The sequence below is a fragment of the Cornus florida genome, unplaced genomic scaffold, assembly GCF_030987335.1.
Source record: "Cornus florida cultivar Cherokee Brave unplaced genomic scaffold, ASM3098733v1 CherokeeBrave_3.0.0_Hap2_Chr05, whole genome shotgun sequence".
Taxonomy (NCBI): Eukaryota; Viridiplantae; Streptophyta; class Magnoliopsida; order Cornales; family Cornaceae; genus Cornus; species Cornus florida.
The window spans coordinates 107,352,452-107,371,203 of NW_026775575.1; the positions used below are offsets into that span (position 1 = coordinate 107,352,452).

The 18,752-nt window shown below is 36.9% G+C and overlaps 1 protein-coding gene across 5 annotated transcripts; it reads right to left on the reverse strand.

Annotated features, from left to right (window-relative positions):
* Positions 1 to 10: 10 nt before the first annotated feature.
* LOC132308341 (probable hydroxyacylglutathione hydrolase 2, chloroplastic) lies at positions 11 to 15,705 on the reverse strand. 5 transcript variants are annotated; one of them, XM_059806399.1, is made up of 9 exons: positions 15,539 to 15,701; positions 15,142 to 15,222; positions 14,125 to 14,307; positions 12,542 to 12,745; positions 11,676 to 11,799; positions 10,692 to 10,792; positions 6,845 to 6,919; positions 6,656 to 6,754; positions 11 to 285 (listed from the first exon to the last, which is right to left on the reverse strand). In XM_059806399.1, exons 2-9 carry the CDS (start codon positions 15,142 to 15,144, stop codon positions 139 to 141), a joined length of 936 nt encoding a protein of 311 aa, XP_059662382.1. In that variant the 5' UTR covers positions 15,145 to 15,222; positions 15,539 to 15,701; the 3' UTR covers positions 11 to 138. The 5 variants fall into 5 exon arrangements, with proteins under 5 accessions (XP_059662382.1, XP_059662381.1, XP_059662380.1 ...); XM_059806398.1 differs by lacking the exon at positions 15,142 to 15,222 and having other exon boundaries at positions 10,692 to 10,768; positions 15,539 to 15,702; XM_059806397.1 differs by lacking the exon at positions 15,142 to 15,222.
* Between the last annotated feature and the right edge of the window lie 3,047 nt (positions 15,706 to 18,752).

Consider the following 18,752-nt stretch of genomic DNA (forward strand, 5'->3'; position numbering starts at 1 on the left):
TAAAAAAATGTACAAAAGAACTAGCCATCCAACGATATATTAAATTTTTTTAAATGGCCAACAGTGTAGGTTACATTTCACAAATGTAAACACTCATTTTGTCTCATACACAAACAAATATAGGTAATATAGTCATTCCTAAAAATTATCCTTTGCTTGGCGGATGACACCCAAGGCTTCTCCATCATTTGCTGTGGCTGGAATATTTAACAACCGCCGGATCTCCATACTTGAAGTGCGAAGGAATGGATTGCATGCCTTTTCTTTCTTTAGTGTAGTTGGAATCTAAGACACCACAATAATAGTCACATGTTGTCAAGGAAAATTAAAAAGAATATGATGTTCAGCAAGAACCAATGCAGGACCCAATAGACTGACAAAAATCAAGTTAAGAACTTTATCTATCAATAAAAATATGATCCCTCCCTTCTCATTCATAGACTAGTTAGGCTCCAATGAATTGACCAGCTTAGCTTAGATTGCTGGCAAGTGGCAATTCATCTGAGCTCAATCAAAAATCACCAGGCTAAGCCCCAAGGAAACTTGTCCACTGCCTAAATCAAGCCACCATGGATCTGTTTAGTGTTACAATATCATGGATGTATCTACTAGATATCTGTTCAGCTTCAGCTTTAAGTTAGATCTGTTCTAAGTACTTGAAACACATGATGAGCCCAGTCCAACCTCAACTGTGTTCCAAATCTCAACCAACCGAAGCCTGGAGTCAAACTGGGAAAGCTCATCTCCACTTCTCTATGGCCCCACTTTTTGGGACAGTTAAAGCCATTTGGTTTACGTTTGTATTGGAGATGAGACTATATGCTAAAATATAATAAATAAATAAGTGCAGCACAACTGTGAAATCAAGTCAAAAAAGGTATGAAACATAAAAATTAGGAGTAATTTTGTATCAAATGCATGCATCAAGCTACATATTCAATAATTTATCAAGTGCTTGCATCGAACACGAGGGCCATGAGGCATCAACAGAGTAAACCAATATCCTTTATCACATAAAAATGGTAATGAACTATGGCAAAATTTAAAAAAACTCTTGCAAAACACTTCTTAATATCCTACACATTAAAAAAATAATTTAAGAAAAGAAGAAGATACTTTTGTGCACTATGTACCAAAAATTTTACCTGGACAATATATTCCTAAAGTCTGATTATTATATTATAAAACAAATAAATCCACTTACTGCTGGGTGAAGCCTATGTAGCAAACCTACATATTTGATTTCTTGAAAAATTTATCAGCAAAACATGACACATGCAAGAATATAATTAAAAGCAATATGTTGTGACGAGAGAGAGAGAGAGAGATAACACAGTGGATACATAATGTGTATATCATTCATATCAAACCCTAGTACAGTGGCTTACATAGAGAACAGGTCTCAGCTAATTACACAATGACCCTACCAACTATATGTAATTACATAATGACCCAAAATATTCTAACACTCCCCCTCAAACTGAAGAGTATATATCAAATAATCCCAGCTTGGAACAGATAGTCCTTAACCGATTATGACCCAATGCTTTGGTAAACATATCAGCTAACTGATCTTCAGACTTCACAAATGGAATAGAGATGCTCCCACTTAATATTTTTCCTCGAATAAAGTGACAATCAACTTCAATATGTTTGGTCCTCTCATGAAACACAGGATTTGATGCAATGTGAACAGCTGCTTGATTATCACAGAACAATGGAGTAGGAGTTTCAACTGTCAACCCAAGTTCTTTTAGAAAATGTTGTATCCAAGTCAACTCACTAGTTGTATGGGCCATTGCCCTATACTCAGCTTCAGCACTAGATCGAGCTACCAACATTTGCTTTTTACTTTTCCATGTAACAAGATTTCCTCCTACAAATGTACAGTAGCTTGTAGTAGATCGCCTGTCTGATGGAGAACCAGCCCAGTCAGCATCTGAAAAACCTTCCACCCTGAGATGACCATTTGATTTATATAGTAGCCCAAAACCTAGAGCTTGCTTGAGATATCGGATAATCCGAAGAACAGCAACCCAATGTGGCATTCTAGGAGCTCCCATAAACTGACTTACAACACTAACTGCATATGAAATATCAGGTCGAGTGATAGTGAGATAAATTAATTTCCCAACAAGGCGACGAAATCTGCCCGGGTCATTAAATAGATCACCCTCATCAGACACAAGTTTTGTATTTGAATCCATAGGAGCATCAACTGGACGACCACCCAACATACCTGTTTCTTCTAACAAGTCCAACACATATTTGCGTTAAGATAACCTTATACCCTTCTTGGATCTAGCAACTTCAATACCCAAGAAATACCTAAGTTTACCCAAGTCTTTAGTATGGAATTGATTTTGCAGAAACAACTTCAACTTAGCAATGCCTTCAGAATCATCACCCGTGATCACAATATCATCTGCATACACCACAAGAAAAATGAAGCCAACTTTAGTGCGCTGGTGAAATACCGAATGATCGGTCTGGCATCTGTTAAGACCAAATTCTAATGCCGCCTCAGAGAATTTTCCAAACCAAGCCCGTGGAGATTGTTTCAATCCATACAGGGCCTTTTTAAGGCGACAAACAGTGTGACGATACTCCCCCTGGGTGGTTGCTCCATAGAAACTTCTTCAACTAAGTCACCATGCAAGAAGGCATTCTTGACATCTAATTGAAACAAAGGCCAGTGACAATTGGCAGCAATGGAAATAAGTACCCGAATAGAAGAAATCTTAGCAACAGGAGAAAAGGTCTCATCGTAGTCGATACCATAAGTCTGAGTGTACCCTTTTGCCACCAGACGAGCCTTCAACCGCTCAATAGACCCATCGTGAAGGTATTTAACAGTATAGACCCACTTACAACCAACCGTTTTGGAGCCCGGAGGTAAGGGAACAAGATCCCAAGTCCGATTACGGTGTAGGGCATCCATTTCATCTACCATGGGCGTTACGCCAATCCGAATTAGAAAGAGCATCCTGCAAAGTCTTGGGAACAAACGTAGCAGACATTTTAGATAAAAAACAAGATAAAGAGGAGGAAATATTATGGTAGGAGACAAAGTTAGAAATGGGATGTGCAGTAACACACGACCGAATACCTTTACGGAGAGCAATGGGCAAATTATCAGGTAAAGGCGTCGGATCCGAAGACTCTGAAGGAGATGGAGGGAGTGAAGTAGGCGGTCGCGGTCGAGGTCGTCGAGAATAAACCTGCAAGGGAACAACAGAGCGAGGAGGTGGGGAAGCAAGAAGCAGAGAGGAAACAGTTGGAATAGGTAGCGCTAGAGTAATATCGAAAGGGGTAGTAGAATCAGAAAAAAATGGGAGAGACTCAGAAAAGGAGACATCAGCATTAGTGAAATAGCACTGAAAAAGAGGACTGCAGCAACGATAACCCTTCTGAGTGCGAGAATACCCAAGAAAACACACACTTAGTGGCATGGGGGTCGAGTTTGTCAAGACCGGGCCCAAAGTTATGGACATAACACACACATCCAAAGACCCGAGGAGTAAGATTAAATGATGCGGAGTCGGGAAATAGAACAGAATGAGGAGACTGCCCTTTTAACACTGACGAAGGCATCCGATTAATAAGATGACAGGCTGTAAGAACAGCATCACTCCAAAAACGTTTGGGAACATGCATATGGAATAAAAGGGCACGACATACTTCGAGGAGATGACGATTTTTACGTTCAGCTACTCCATTTTGTTGAGGAGTATAAGTACAAGATGAATGATGAATGATGCCTTTAGCATGAAAATAAGTCTCAAACGAGTCCGAGAAATATTCTTTGGCATTGTCAGAACGTAAAACTTTAATGGAACATCCAAATTGAGTTTTGATTTCTTTGCGAAATATTTGAAAAATAAAGAATAACTCAGAACGATTTTTCATTAAAAACAACCAAGTCATACGAGAATGATCATCCACAAAAGTCACAAAATAACGAAATCCATTAAGAGAAATATGTATTATTGGGCCCCATACATCTGAATGAATTAACTAAAAAGGACTAGCAACACGATTGGTAGCTCTCGGTTTGAAAGATACACGACAATGCTTACTAAACTGACATGCTTCACAAGGCATGGACTTAACACGACTAAGACTAAGACTGGGGACTTGACGCTGCAAAACTGATAAGGATGGGTGGCCGAGACGATAGTGCCACTGGAAAGGAGACAAAGATGATTGAAGAGCCGTGGGAGTTGTCCCAATATCAAAGTAATACAAGCCACCTACTTCATGTCCCGTACCAATCTTCTTCATCGTCTTGAGATCCTGAAAAATACAACACGAGGGATAAAATGTAATGGAGCAATTAAGAGATTTAGTAATTTAACTAATGGACATCAAATTAAAAGGGAATTGAGGAATAAATAATACAAAGGAAAGGGATATAGAGGACGTGAGTTGGGTGGTTCCCACACCCAAAACTTTAGTGGAGGAGCCATTAACAAGAGTAACACTTTGTGATGAAGAAACAGACTGAAAATCAGATAAGAGATGAGAACTACCGGTCATGTGATCGGATGCGCCAGAGTCAAGAATCCAGGGACTCTGACGAGAGGATAAGAGACATGCAGGTGCACTACCTGATTGGGCAAAGGAAACCATGGAAGATGAGGTGGAAGGCCGTTGTTGAGACATAAACTGAGCATACTCATTGCGGGAAACTGTCATGGTGACCATAACAGGCTCAACAACCACTTGTGGAGCAGCCACTTGTGAATCATTTGGCAGAGAAAGAAGAATCCCCTTCATTAGAGGTTACTTGATGTGCATAGGAAGAAGGTGGTGGTTTCCCATGAAGATCCTAACAGTAATTGACAGTGTGATTAGTAAGACCATAGTGAGTGCAAAGTTTTGAGTCTCTGCCTCTACCTCTGCCACGACCACGACCACGACCACGACCACGAGTAAACCGACCGCCACCGCCACGAGAAGGCTGATAACCACCCTGGTTCACAACTAATGCAGAATGTTCACTGCTAGGAGGAGCAGTGACACCACTTGAAGCACTCCCAGAAGCGCCACTAGATAAAGTAGCACGCTGGAGTCTGGAGAACATATCAGGTAGAGAGGGAAGTGTAGGGCTACCCAAAATCTGTGCACGAACTGATTCATATTCAGGTGACAACCCCATGAGAAACCAAACAGCATTAAAATCCTCACGTTGTTGTTGCATGCTCTTTACATCAGAGGTGATAGGCTGATACAAGTTCATTTCTTCACAAATTCCCATTCACTGGGAGAAGTATTCTGCAAGACTATGAGTACCTTGCCGGAGGTCAAAGAATTGTCTGCACACCTCATAAATTCTGGTGATATTACCAGTACCTGAATATAGCTGTTGGAGGCGATTCCATATCTCCTTGGCAGTATCCAAATACAACAGATGGGAGCTGATATCTTGTTCAATACAATTCAGCATTAAGGAAATGATCTGAGCATCCCTTTGGTCCCATGAACTGAAATCTGCATCACTTTCTTTAGGCTTATCCTTAACCAAATGAGAGCCAAAGCCTTTGGCTTTCAGAAAAATAGCTACGGACTTGGCCCATAAAATATACTTCTTGCCATTGAGCTTGACAGAAGTCATGGGAGGATTGAAAGAAGTAGAAGAAAATAGGTCGGAACCGGCAGCAGCCATGGAGAAGGACAAACAGAGAAGAAAACCGAACCTGGGGAAAAAGAAACTGAATCCGGATCTGGGCAGGTGGGGCCGGATCTGGGTAAACGGGTCGGATCTGGGCAAACAGACCGGATCTGGGCAAACAGGTCAAATCAAAACCAGTTCTCTGCTATTCCGGTTTTAGTAATCCAAGGTTGGAATAACTTCACGCCTGCAGCCAAACACCACTCTTCTCCTTCACAATCAGCACCGGCAAGAACCAAATCCATGCCACCGACCATAAACTCCAATCACCCAAGGTTCGCAATGAAGAATCAAGGCTAGTACACACCCTAGCCCTTGCAGCGGTGACGACGGCAACCCAACACAATCGGCGATTTAACAACCAAGCAGAGAGGGTTCACGATGATGCAACCTCTGCAACTTGCGACAACCAAGGCAGCCTCGGCCTACAAAACGAAGGGCTTCAGATTTGAGAATGACAAACAAGAAGCTTCAAACCTCCGATCGCCAAACCAGAACGACGGCCAAACCTGTCGCGAAGAACAGAATCAACTTCGATCTCGATTCTGATTTGTAGAAGAACACCACAGATACAATCACAACCATAATCTTAGTTTTCCCATTGTTTCGTACCGCTCTGATACCATGTTGTGACTAGAGAGAGAGAGAGATAACACAGTGGATACATAATGTGTATATCATTCATATCAAACCCTAGTACAGTGGCTTATATAGAGTACAGGTCTCAGCTAATTATACAATGACCCTACCAACTATATGTAATTACATAATGACCCAAAATATTCTAACACAATATATTTATTAATTATCCACTATCGAATCACATAGAATCTTCCCAAAAGTTATCAATATTTAGAATTATCAAGTTTAACATATTAGATATTTAAGGGCAACCCTCAGTTATCACAATTTTGAAAGGAAAAATTAATGCCATACAAGGACCTAGAAATAAGTTGCCAGGAAAAGGAAGTCAATATTTACCGTCGGCAAGCCCTTACTGCGGAGATTAGCTACTTGGGCAGCGTAGCTTTGCAACGCTTCATTGTTGGGTTCTATAGACAGTGCAAACTTTGAATTACTCTGTCAAAATCTTTCGCAAAGTTGGGGCCCTCAGAAACACTTAAAACCTGAGAGGGAACACAAGAAGGCAATAAAGAAAAATTAACTTACCAATGTATATTTGTGGCCACAGTATACATTTGTGTCATCTGGTAAAGATATTATCTTTCCGAGGGAAGAATGCATCTGGAACAGAAACATTCAGAATTGTAACTAGACCTGATACAAACTTCTTCTCTCTTTTTCCCCTCAAATGCCAAGTGTCATTAAATAAACAGAATGACTAGTCTTAGGGTGTTTGAGTGTGTGACAAATAACTACCTCTGAAAATAGCAATGTTCTGAGTCTTCAACAAATTTGCAAAAGATATGAAGTTCCCCAGGGAACTGTGTATGTTTTACAAATAGAAGCAAATCTATAGGAGTTTTACAATGCCGATAATTCAATTTAAATTAAAAAATAGTAAGATCCTTTTAGGCATCAGATAAAAATAAAAATTATAACATACTTTCATTTATATCTTATTTTTTACAATAATCCGAAATCTCAAGATTTCACCATTTAGAAACATAACCACAAAGTCTCGTTGAGATCAGAAATATATACTCTCCAGTACTATTTATATTTCAAATTGTAAAATAACATTCATTTACCTTTTATTTGTTATTTATGTTTCGTAATATTTCAAAATCTCAAAACTTCATTATTCAGAAATGTAACCACAAATGGCTAGTTTCACTGAGATAGTAATCCCATTAGATACTAAAGAATATATACTATTCACACTATAAAATATTTTAATATCCATATTGTAAATTAAACTAAAAAAAATGCAATCTTAGGGAGCAGGGAAAAAGAAAGAAGGGGGGGAGGGGGGAGGGGGGAGGGGGGAGGGAGGGGTTGGTTGTTAGAGAGACTCATGATGATGGAGATCTTGAGGTCACCCTTTCCCCTCCCAAAGTTTTGAAATGGGGCAAGCAGTCCAACACCTAATATATGATAGCGGGAGTACAAAGAACATCTGACCAGCTGGCACAAGTGCTGGGAAATGTGTCTAAATGAAGATATAACTAGTGGTATAAAATATTATCAAATGAGGTAGAACACGCAGAGCACGATATATCATGAACACGTCTCTGCGAGAAAGCGGTAACACTCTCTCCAAGACCAGCCTAGCTGTGAGTGTAGCTAGATATACACCTTAATGAGCACTAAATTCGCTAAGAACCGAGCTGTAACCTTGATGTCACACAGGGCAATAAAGTGAACTTCAGAAGCTTCCAAAACCCACTATGGACTCAATCAGCTATGGATATTTAAAGGTGTCTGCATCTGCAGAAGGCCTAGTTTGGAAGTGAGCTGATGTAGAGAGAGTGCAATAAATCACCTGGAAAATTCCACCAAACGCTAACTTATGGAGAAACATGTGATAGAAGGATAATCGTCATGGAAATAGCTCTAACACAGAGAGTATGTCTGCGGAAAACCTCATTCTTACCACTCAAGTTGAGGTGTAAAGTCAAGGCACCACATTTGTTGACACCAAGGATGGAAATATTAACGAAAATGATGGAAATATTACACGAAAATGTGACAGTGTCTCACATTGACCATGTTCCAAAAGAAGATGTGTGCATATGTCAGATACGTAAAGGAGAATACCAAGTTGTTGAAAAGATGCCATGTGGCATTTCACATGAGCCAACATGTAGTGAGGTGAAACAATCCACAAGCTAAGTGGGAGAATGCCACATGAGCTGCAGATATGGAAAACATGGTGAATGGGTCTAGTACCCAAATTTTTACCTCTCCACACTTCGCCATTCAGGAGAATCCACTTTTGGGAGGACATTTGGTGTGGTGATCGTTCTCTTGCGCTCACTTTCCCTAGACTCTTCTGGATTGCTTCAAATTGTCAGGCTATGGTGGTTGACTGCTTTCACCTTGATAGTGGGAAAATAGTTTGGGATGTTCGTTTCTTGAGGCATTTTCAGGACTGGGAAATTGAGGATGTTATTGGTTTTTTGGAGCTCTTGTATCGACAGGAGATCATGGGAGATGTTTCTGACTCTTGGATGTGGCTTCTCTCTTGTCAAGGTCGCTTCGATGTTAGATCTCTTTATAGGTGTCTTTCAGATGCTCCGACCCCTCCCTTTCCGTGGAAGGCTATTTGGCATTCCAAGGCTCTACTCAAAATGGCATTTTTTGCATGGACATTCATCTTAGGGAAGATTTGGACTCGAGATAACCTAAGGAGAAGGAGACAGATTGTCGTTAACGGGTGCTTTATGTGTACGAATGATGAGGAAATAGTTGATCACCTTCGTTTGCATTGCCCAGTGGCGCGGGATTGTTGGATTTTGATGTTGGGGTTGTTCGGGTATCAGTGGGTTATGCCGAGGTCTTCTAGATGTTTGATTGAGGCTCGGAAAGGTTGTACAATGGCGGTTCAAGTCTGTGATTTTTGGAGGGTTACACAGTTATGCGTTTGGTGGTGCATTTGGCTTGAGATAAATAGGAGATCTTTCGAAGGAAAGGAAAATCCTATTGGGTCTTCGAAATTATCCATTATTAGAACTCTTTTTTGTTGGGTTCTAGGGAGAAATTGTAAATCCATAGAGGAGTTTTATGATCTTTTGGGTTCTTCGAGGATTTAGAGGCCCTTTTTGGACTTTTGTAGCTCTTGTGGGATGCATTCCCCTTTTGAATGCTCTTTAATCCATTATTTACGTATCAAAAATAGACATCTTTAGGTGACGTGGCAAGGTCTTATTGAAGATTGGGAGCCACCAGTGTCTTCAGAGGGTGTCGACATAAGGTTTATCATAATAACTTTTACCTCTATATAAGGGGTATTAGGAAAGCTTTTCTCATTTAATTTCATAATTTCAGAGCGTGTTTAGAATGTTGCCTGCATCCGCATTCCAGTTCAGAGTGGAGAGAGTAATCATCATCGCTCTCTTCCATAGGGATTGAAATACTACAGTACTAGTGTCTAACATATGTTTGATACAGAGAAGCATCAGCATGCACATGCTTCAGGACACCAAGAGTAACCCTCGACTGAATGTTACTGCTCCAGATGTGGTAAGGAAGCTGCTAAGAGGGCCAAGTATAGACACATAAAGTCTCAAGGGCAATGAGTAATTAATATGACTAAGTGGGTCTTTAACCAATCTTCCCAAGTTGCAGGATTTCGGAGATAAGCAGAAGCATCCTGAGTAACTTAAATGTAGGCTCAATATTCAAGAAGTACCTTTGTAATGCTGATGCCATAAGCCAGGTTGTATTGGCACTGAGAAACTATCCTTTTTGGACTGCTAGCAAAGCAGATGCCGACTTCTCCAAAGCTCCACTAGCAGATTTATGGAGGATTAAACAATATTGGGTGGAGAAGTGTCCATAGAATAAGAAAGGAAGCAAGGCTAGTTCCCTAGGTCATGTGTATCTTCATCAACCGAAAAAGACAAAATCAATGAATTATAATTTCACCCTAAATATTTAGGTTCAAAAACTTTGTAGATCTGAACAAACAGCTTCTCACACATGATCACATCACTCAGCAACCTTTTAATCTTACATAAAAGAAACACTTTGACTACTAACTCTGAATGAATTATCACTCTTTTGACACTGCTCCTTCCACTCGTCTAAGCACACAAGAAAATACACAGAGAGGTTGATATATATAATGACCAGAGGGATAAATAATTAACAAGATGGAAGTCAACACAAACACAAAAAATAATAATAATAATAAGATAAGTTTTCCTAAGCTCATAACAGGGACATGACCAGTATCATAACTGAAGAAAAAAATCTACCTAATCACCAAGGTCCTTGTAGCCCTAGTGGTACTTCCTCACCTTCTAAAAGAGAAGGTCAAGAGTTCAAGTGCCCGTAGGGCCAAAAAGTGAGTGTGAGTGTGATTCTTGCAAATGAAAAAAAAAAAATCTACCTGCTCAGGTGTTCCTTCAAAAAGCTTGCCACATGATAAGCTGAACAAAGTGTCCCCAGTAAAAATTGCCCTTGATCCTGGAGAGTAGAAGCTAATGTGACCTGCTCGCAATTAAGATCAATATGAATGAAAAAAGAGTGTCAATTTCCTTGAAATGATGAAACTAGAAATAAAACATATCAAATAAATGCATAATCCAGTATATGTCCAGCCTACGCAGGGTGCTAGTACTTTGCCAAAGCAGCTTCTCTTATTATATTCAAGCGTAAACTCACAATTAAGTCTTAAAATATTCAGAACTGTGAAGTCCAAAACAAAACTAGTTTTAATTACTTTGTAATTTGTAAGACATTTCAACCTTTCTCTTATTATATTCAAGTATAACCTCACTCTTAAGTATTAAAATATTCACAAATGTGAAGTTCAAAACAGTACTAGTTTTGAAATTACTTTGTAATCGTCACGATTACATTAACTCCTTCCCTTTACATGTATCTTAAATTGTAACATTAGTCATTTCAACCTTTTTGAAGGGAAAAAACTCCCCCATAAAGCTAGAGCTGATTCATAATACAAGAAATGCAAAGAAGACCACAAGTAACTGATAGGTGAGCGAGGGATAACAAAATTAAAACAGCCAATCTATTACAACCATAACCATCAGAATGCCAGGGGAAATGTCATACATGGACATGTTAAAAAAAAAAAAAGATGAAAACTCCTACATCGTACGAGATATGTGCAAGGATGACGACAATGATGAATTTAAAGAACGAGAGAATTCTATGCAAAAAGAAAATAAACCAAACGTTCATGCCAAACATTCTAACAAACTAAAATCTAAAAATGCTCAGTCACAAGGAAGAAGGTAAAGTGATATCACAATTGCAGAACTTGGTTTTAGAAATAAATGAATTATCTTCATCTATTGAACTCTAGAAAAACATGAGATAATTCTCTACTGGCTGAGTACTGAAATACAACCTCGGGTATGACCAGGAGTTTCAATTACAAGCACCTCGTGGCCAGCAAACATCCACTTGTCCCCATCATTCAAAACTATATCAATGCCAGGAATTCTATCCCTGTCTATTCCCGAGCCAATTACCTACAAATAACATAGAAAAGAAAAGCCAGCTTTGGTAGTCAGCCATTGTATTTAGTCCATTCAAAATTAAGATTAAAAATTTCAATTATGATAAATTTTTTAGTCCATCAGAAAAACTAAGCAGTACCACATTGTGCTTATGTTTCCCTTGCATGTAACAATATGATAAATAATAACAATAGGAAACAAAGGCCACTAGTCCAGCTTTATACTTGATCAAATCACACCCAATTGACATGTGAATCTTGGCCAATTTAAACTAATTTACCTAAATTTATCATTCCCTTTGTTTCCAATATTTATCTTTCAAATCAAAATTTAGTTGTCTTTGAGAGATTTGTTCGATGCTCCTGCATCAAGAATCCAATGGACAATATTCTGTTGTTTGGAAGAAATTTAGAAACTATCATATTCTTGGAGGGGGGAAAAAGGGCACTTTCTTCAAAGTGGACAGAGGGATGAGATCTTCCTCCATATAACCATCTAAAGTCAAGTCCAAATATGACCTTGTAAATGAAGTAAACAACAACCAGAGGATAATTTCCAACAATGAACCCCACATGGGTACTAAGAAGCAAGAAGTAAATAAACATTCTTGGAGTTGAAACGATCCTAACTTTTATGCGTTAATGATCATAGCATTTATGAGTTAATGCACCTTTGAGCCTCACTCAAACTTCAAAGATACACTTAAAATTGAAAAAATAACATATAAACTGAGAATAAGATCAAACTGTCGCACCTTTGCACCATACCTTGCTTTTAACTCCATATTCCCACCAGTATGATCATAATGATGATGAGTATTTAGTATGTACGTTAAATTTCGATTTTTCTTACTCAGGGCATGAATAATGGGTACAGCTTCAGAAGGATCTACGACTCCCACGGTACCAGTATCCATATCATGTAAAAGATACGCATAGTTGTCCTTGAGACAGGGCACCTGATGATGGAAAAAAGTTCTCAAAAATGGACAAAATGCTTGAGAAACTCGGGGGAATTAAGAGAAAATACTATGACAGAAGAACAGGCTAAAAAGAGAAAATTTGAGATTATTGCCATGAGTCGGAATATCAAAGAAACCATTCTGAAACCAAAGGAGACAAAAACAACAGGTGATACAACTATAGTTCATGTTTTGGATCAATAAGAAGAAAGTTTCTCTGATGCCAATTTCTCCAATCACTGATTTCTTCTTTCTCAACATTTTCAATTTCTCAGTAAAGAAAAAAAATATATATATATTCTACTATCACTTCCCACCATTTCAATGTAAGGGAAAAGTGACATCAAACTGAAACTTTTTATACCAAGCAATGGATGCAATCATGCAAGGACAAAGCCCACAGAAGCAGGTAAAAGTGATGCATTCCACAACAATTTCAAAAAAGAGAAACTTCAAAGAAAAGAGAATTTTTTATAAATTAAAAAAGCCCAAGGAATATTGCGTACTTTTCTTATTATTATTCTCTTTAATTTTCTGAAATTTCAAGCCTTTAGAATTCTACAAACATCTTGGATTTAAAAGCTCTAGCCTTATTCTTATTTTACAAGCCCAGAAACCTTCCTCCCTCATTTATTCATTCCAAGCAGACAAAATGATCCAAATTCCCAGATTAACACTCACGGGTAATGTTCAGAACCAGAACAGCCACCAAACTTCCTCGTTTCATACATAATGCAAGCCTCAACCCTTACCATTTCTTTATACCTTCTTAAATCCTGGTTTTACATTTCTAACAATTTTCAAGCAGAAAATTTATTATTATCAACCTTAAGAAGCATTTTTAAAACAGCCCTACATTGATTTTGTTATACAAATCGTATGCGAGAATTCTTCACACCCATCCTACATTAAGCCACCAGACTTGCAACATGTGTATACATGTGCAACATGTACCACGTTAATGTCCGCAACATGTACCACGCTCGTGTCCGTGCGATGTACACCCATTCACAGGCATCCATATACATTCAACTAGACTAACTCAGAAAAGTACAATAAGGATAATGTCTTTCCCTGCTGGTACAGCTGGGTCAGATAGTTCATATTTCGCCATGCATTCTGAAAATACATAATACCACATAGAGTGAAGCATTGCATATTTGAAATTCATTTTAGGTGGTCATGTCACAATATTTAATCCGACAAAGCATTTGTGGAAGTAAAAGTAAGCTGAAGAGCAAATGATCAAGAGAACACAAATATAATGGTAAGAGAAAGAAATACTGTATTGAGATAAGTACCATAAAACGACGAATCATAAAGCAAGCAAAGCAGCAAAACCATTAATTAAGAGAAAAGAGATGAGGAGGTCTTACCGATTCAATTTGCAGTGTGGAGGAAATATTGGTTACGCTGCATAAATGAGATACTCTAAGTGATCGACTAATTCCACGCAAGGTTTTGTATGGCATCAAAAAGAAGCCCACAAATCCATACAAGAGATATTTTCTAAGACAAAGTTGTCTCATGCCCAGCCATACGCAGAACACTCTCCTCGTCTAAAACATAAAAAAATAAATAAAAATAAAAATAAGAAATTTTCAAATATTCATGTATAGGATGTGAACTGGTATCACCACAAAATCGCAAGTGTCATTGGTAAACAAACTACTAGGCCAAAATATTAAAGCAACAAGCACTATCCTGTGTTTCGAATTATGCCAAGAATAAAGGTAAAGAACAGATTTGAGAGCATTAAAAAGCCACTGTTGCTACTTGCTAGATATCACATAATAAAGAAAACTTTCTTTAAAAAGTAAGATTTTATTAAAAGCACTCAAAAGGAGAGCGCTCCCAAAAAAAAACAAAAGGTGCCCAAGGCGACACTAAACCACTAAACTTTCAAGCTATCAACAAAATCTAAATGATCCCCCATTGATTTGCAATGCTGCCCATAAAGTTCATTAACCCAAAAAAAAAAAGTAGACAGTATATTGTATTTGAGAGACCAAATTGGAGGATCCTCTTCATCAACGGATCTCCTATTTCTCTTGCACCACAATCCAATCCCCACCAACAAAGGGAGTGCCCCTCCAATCATCTCTGACTCGGCTCTCCACCAAACACCCTCTACAAGCCTCTGACATGTCCACCGTGGAACCGGGAGACACCCAAACCATGCCAAACGCAACCAAGAGCATAGACATTTCAAGTGTAAAAAAAGGGAATTGTATAACACCCCAAAATTCAAGTGTAAAAAAAAGGGTTCTCAATGTAAGACAGACAAGAGCGCTGACATCAAAATCTTATACTGAAATCACATCAACAAAAACATTGTGATGCGGATAAGATAACATTTGAATATTTCATAGTTAGTCCGGAACTAGCAATACCATACAAGTAGTCGCTTGACTACAACCACCATCACTCCCACAATAACATTTGTTGATGTCCAACACATACACGGTGTATTACTGAAAATTACACAGAACAAGGTAAGTGAAAAAAAAAAACTTTTTTCAACGAATTAAATCTTAGCAAGCATTCATTCCCATTTGATTTCCCACCCAAATTAGAAATACATAAATTCCAACACTACCCTTAAGAGTTGTAATGTTTTAAAATTTTCCAACACTTGGGGGAAAGATAGTTTGAACAATTGTAAATAAATTTTGAGAAAAATCAAAAGGGCAGATGAATTAACAATTTTGCAGGTACGAGAATGAATGAACACACTTTTATGAGTAATAGAGAGAGACAGAGAGGTGGTACACAAAGAGAGAAACAAACCCTAGAACAAGGGAAGGAAGGCATAACGCAGGACGCTGTTGAGATCATCATCTGCATCGTTTTCATTTCATTTCATTTCTTTTCTTCGTGTACAAAGGGGGAGAGTGTGTGATGGGTTGTCGCTTGGCTCGCAACAACACAATCACCTCATATGGAATTCAATTAATTGCCTCCGTCGTCTGTCACCAGGCGTTATGTTAATTTGATTAAAAATAGAATTAATTTTTTATATTTGTGATGGGCTGCTGCTACTAGTTAAGTGTTGGTGGTGACAAAAGTACGATACTCTCCGACTTATCGGTGAGTAGAAAAATTTTACTGACTAGATAGGTGACATAATAAAATTACAACAAGTGTCCTAAAATTTATAAAATATAAATATAATAATAATAAAATTAGAACTGGTTTGATCCATTTTTAATTGGATTCACAGTATCTTTTATAATTTTTCTCTAATACATGTATACATCCTTGAGCACTATCCCTATAAATATCAAAATATGTGTATGGACAGTATAAAAAAATAATTGAATTGAGATATAGTAATAGTGTTTTGAGGGGTTAGTTTTGCTCTCTACGTTTTCAAAGTGGAAAGTATGTGATTGATACGAAGAATCATTGTTAGAATCATAAAATGCTTCCGGTGTTTTAAAAAAAAAAAATTATTGCCCTTCTCTCGTCCAACTTAGAATTGTTGCAGTGAGAATGAGGATTATTTTGGAAGTGGAAGTGAATGGGCATTTTAATAACATGTTTTTGTTTGTTTATACATATATGTATGTATATGTATTTATATTTGTACAGCTATGGTGAAATCCAAATTTTTACCTTTGAAGAACAAAAACAATATATTGTTTTATGAAGATCTTGTTTTTGGAATGTATTATTTTAGGAAGCTTGAATCCTAATTTTTCTCCACTTTAAAAGTTAATTTTGTACATATGTATGTACAAGTGTGTATAGATATATATGGAGAGAAAGATGCGATTAACCAGGTTAAAATGAATTAAATACGTACTAGTTCTATTTTTGTTATATTTTATATTTTATAAAATTTAAAAGACTTGTCATAATTTTATTATGCCACCTATTGAGTCAGTAGAGACTCTCTACTTACCGGTGAATAGGCAAGTATTGTCCGTGACAAAATGACCTATATACGCGGAGCTTGTTTGGTAAGGAAGAGAAATACATGGACACGTACTAATTTAAACTTGTGTCAGTTTTTTGTTTAAATTTGCACCAACTTTATTTCAAATTTGCACCATATTTGTTTTGAAATTTTACCACAATTTCTTTGATATAAAGTGCTGCAAACTTGAATTAATAAAGTGTCGTCGTAGTTTAAACTAGCAATCTAATACCCAGTTAATGAAATCTTGTCATTTCAATTCATGCTTCAATTCTCAAGTTCTTTTTTCCAAGAATACTGTTAATCTATTGAGTTCTTCGTGGACTCTAACCACCCTGCATTTCTACACAAGGAAGAAAACAAATTTTCCGCCAAACATATTTAGCAATAATTCTTCATGTCGTGTAATTAGGAACAGAAATGGCTGCTTAAAGGCAAAAGAGATAGAGGAATTGTTACTTTAGGCCATCTTCATTCATAAAAGCTATTTTCGCATGCTAAATCTATATTTTGACAGGTGTTACAGTCTCGAAATGCTATATTTTAATAATTCTGCTTCAATGGTGCATTTCATGCAAAATGCTATTTTTTTACACAACCACCATTCTTTTTCAATTATCATTTCCACTATTTATATTTGCATCAGTAATATTAATATTAGGCATATTCCAAGTCAAGTTGTAGACATTAGAAGGAAACTAAAATTAAACTTAATTAAAATAAAATAAAAATCTAAAATATCTGATCAAAAAAAGGACCAAAAAATATATATATATAAGTATAAATTTATATATTTGATTATATTATTATATAATTTTTTTTCCTTTTTCGGAAATTTTTATATATATTATATATATATATATATGTATATTATATATATTTGATTATATTATTATTAAAAATATATATATATTTAGGGCAAATCATTTCAGCCTCCCCAATAGCCTCCATCTCTATTCTCGTTCTCAACTCTGAAATTGACCACTTTCTCTCTCTCTCTCTCTCTCTCTATCTGCAACTGGAAACTACAAAATCAACAAGGATCAGAAGTTCAAAACTCATATCTTTCAGTTTTCAATAAATTGAAAGATAAATTGAGCTTATAAATTTATTATTGTTTTTTTTGACTTTTTGAATTGATTGGACTATTTGGAGCACCAAAGTTGTCTTATATTTTATTATCTATAATAAATTGGGCTTATTAATTCAACAACAAAAATATTATCAATAGTTTACAATTAACAACAAAAGAAAAGTTATCAGTAGTAATTACTAGTTTCATTCCATATTCAAAAAAAAAAATAAAAAAAAAAAATTCCTTTTTTTATTTCAACAAAATAAAGTTTGCAATAATTCATTTTTGGCATTAATTTTATACTCTACAGGGAAGCATATACTTTAGGATTGGCACTCAAGTAATGCATTTACTTTCGGTTCTGTCACTTTTAGGAGCCGGTCCCTTCTTTTCTATAAGCCCAACCCATATAGCAATTGCTATTTCTTTTGGTACAATTGACATAAGAAATAGCATAGTTAAAAAGTAGCATTGCATTGGAAAGTCCATTTTTTAGCCTACCTGCTATATTTTGAATTGGCAGCCCATATGACAGCCTCATTGGAAATGCTCTTATAAAACTGTATATAACACAAGTACCCAAACACAAATCCGAAATTGGTCGCGACTAAAAACCTAAGAAACAGTCCGTGTTGTACAATAAATCTAAGTTACATCGAACTCAATTTTTGTCAAATTCTTCACTTCAAAAACAAAAGGTAAATTCCATTTCCCTTTGATTAATAAGCACTGAATTTTCTCGTGAATTCGTTTCATTACAATCCCTAAAATTTTATTTCAAGTTCTTGTTTTTGATTCACCATTTTTCTTAGCGTATAATATTTTCTAGGGCTACTTTTTTGTCGGGTTTTTTTTTCGTTGGTTAATTATATCATTTTCTCCTACAAAATAAAATGAGTTTTTAAGAAAGATTGACTAGGTTCGATTTTGTCGTTTTAACTTAATAAAAGAATTGAGTGGAGCACTGTAATATATTTGTGAAGGGCATATATCACCAACCTTTTTTT

Coding starts and splice junctions, on each gene's coding strand:
- LOC132308341 (XM_059806397.1), bottom strand. CDS start 15,604: ATGAAAACGATGCAGATGATGATCTCAACAGCGTCCTGCGTTATGCCT. Junction 12,746..14,124: donor CCACACTGCAAATTGAATCG/GTAAGACCTCCT, acceptor TTCCATCATCAG/GTGCCCTGTCTCAAGGACAA. Junction 6,920..10,691: donor TTGAAGGAACACCTGAGCAG/GTAGATTTTTTT, acceptor TTTCTGTTCCAG/ATGCATTCTTCCCTCGGAAA.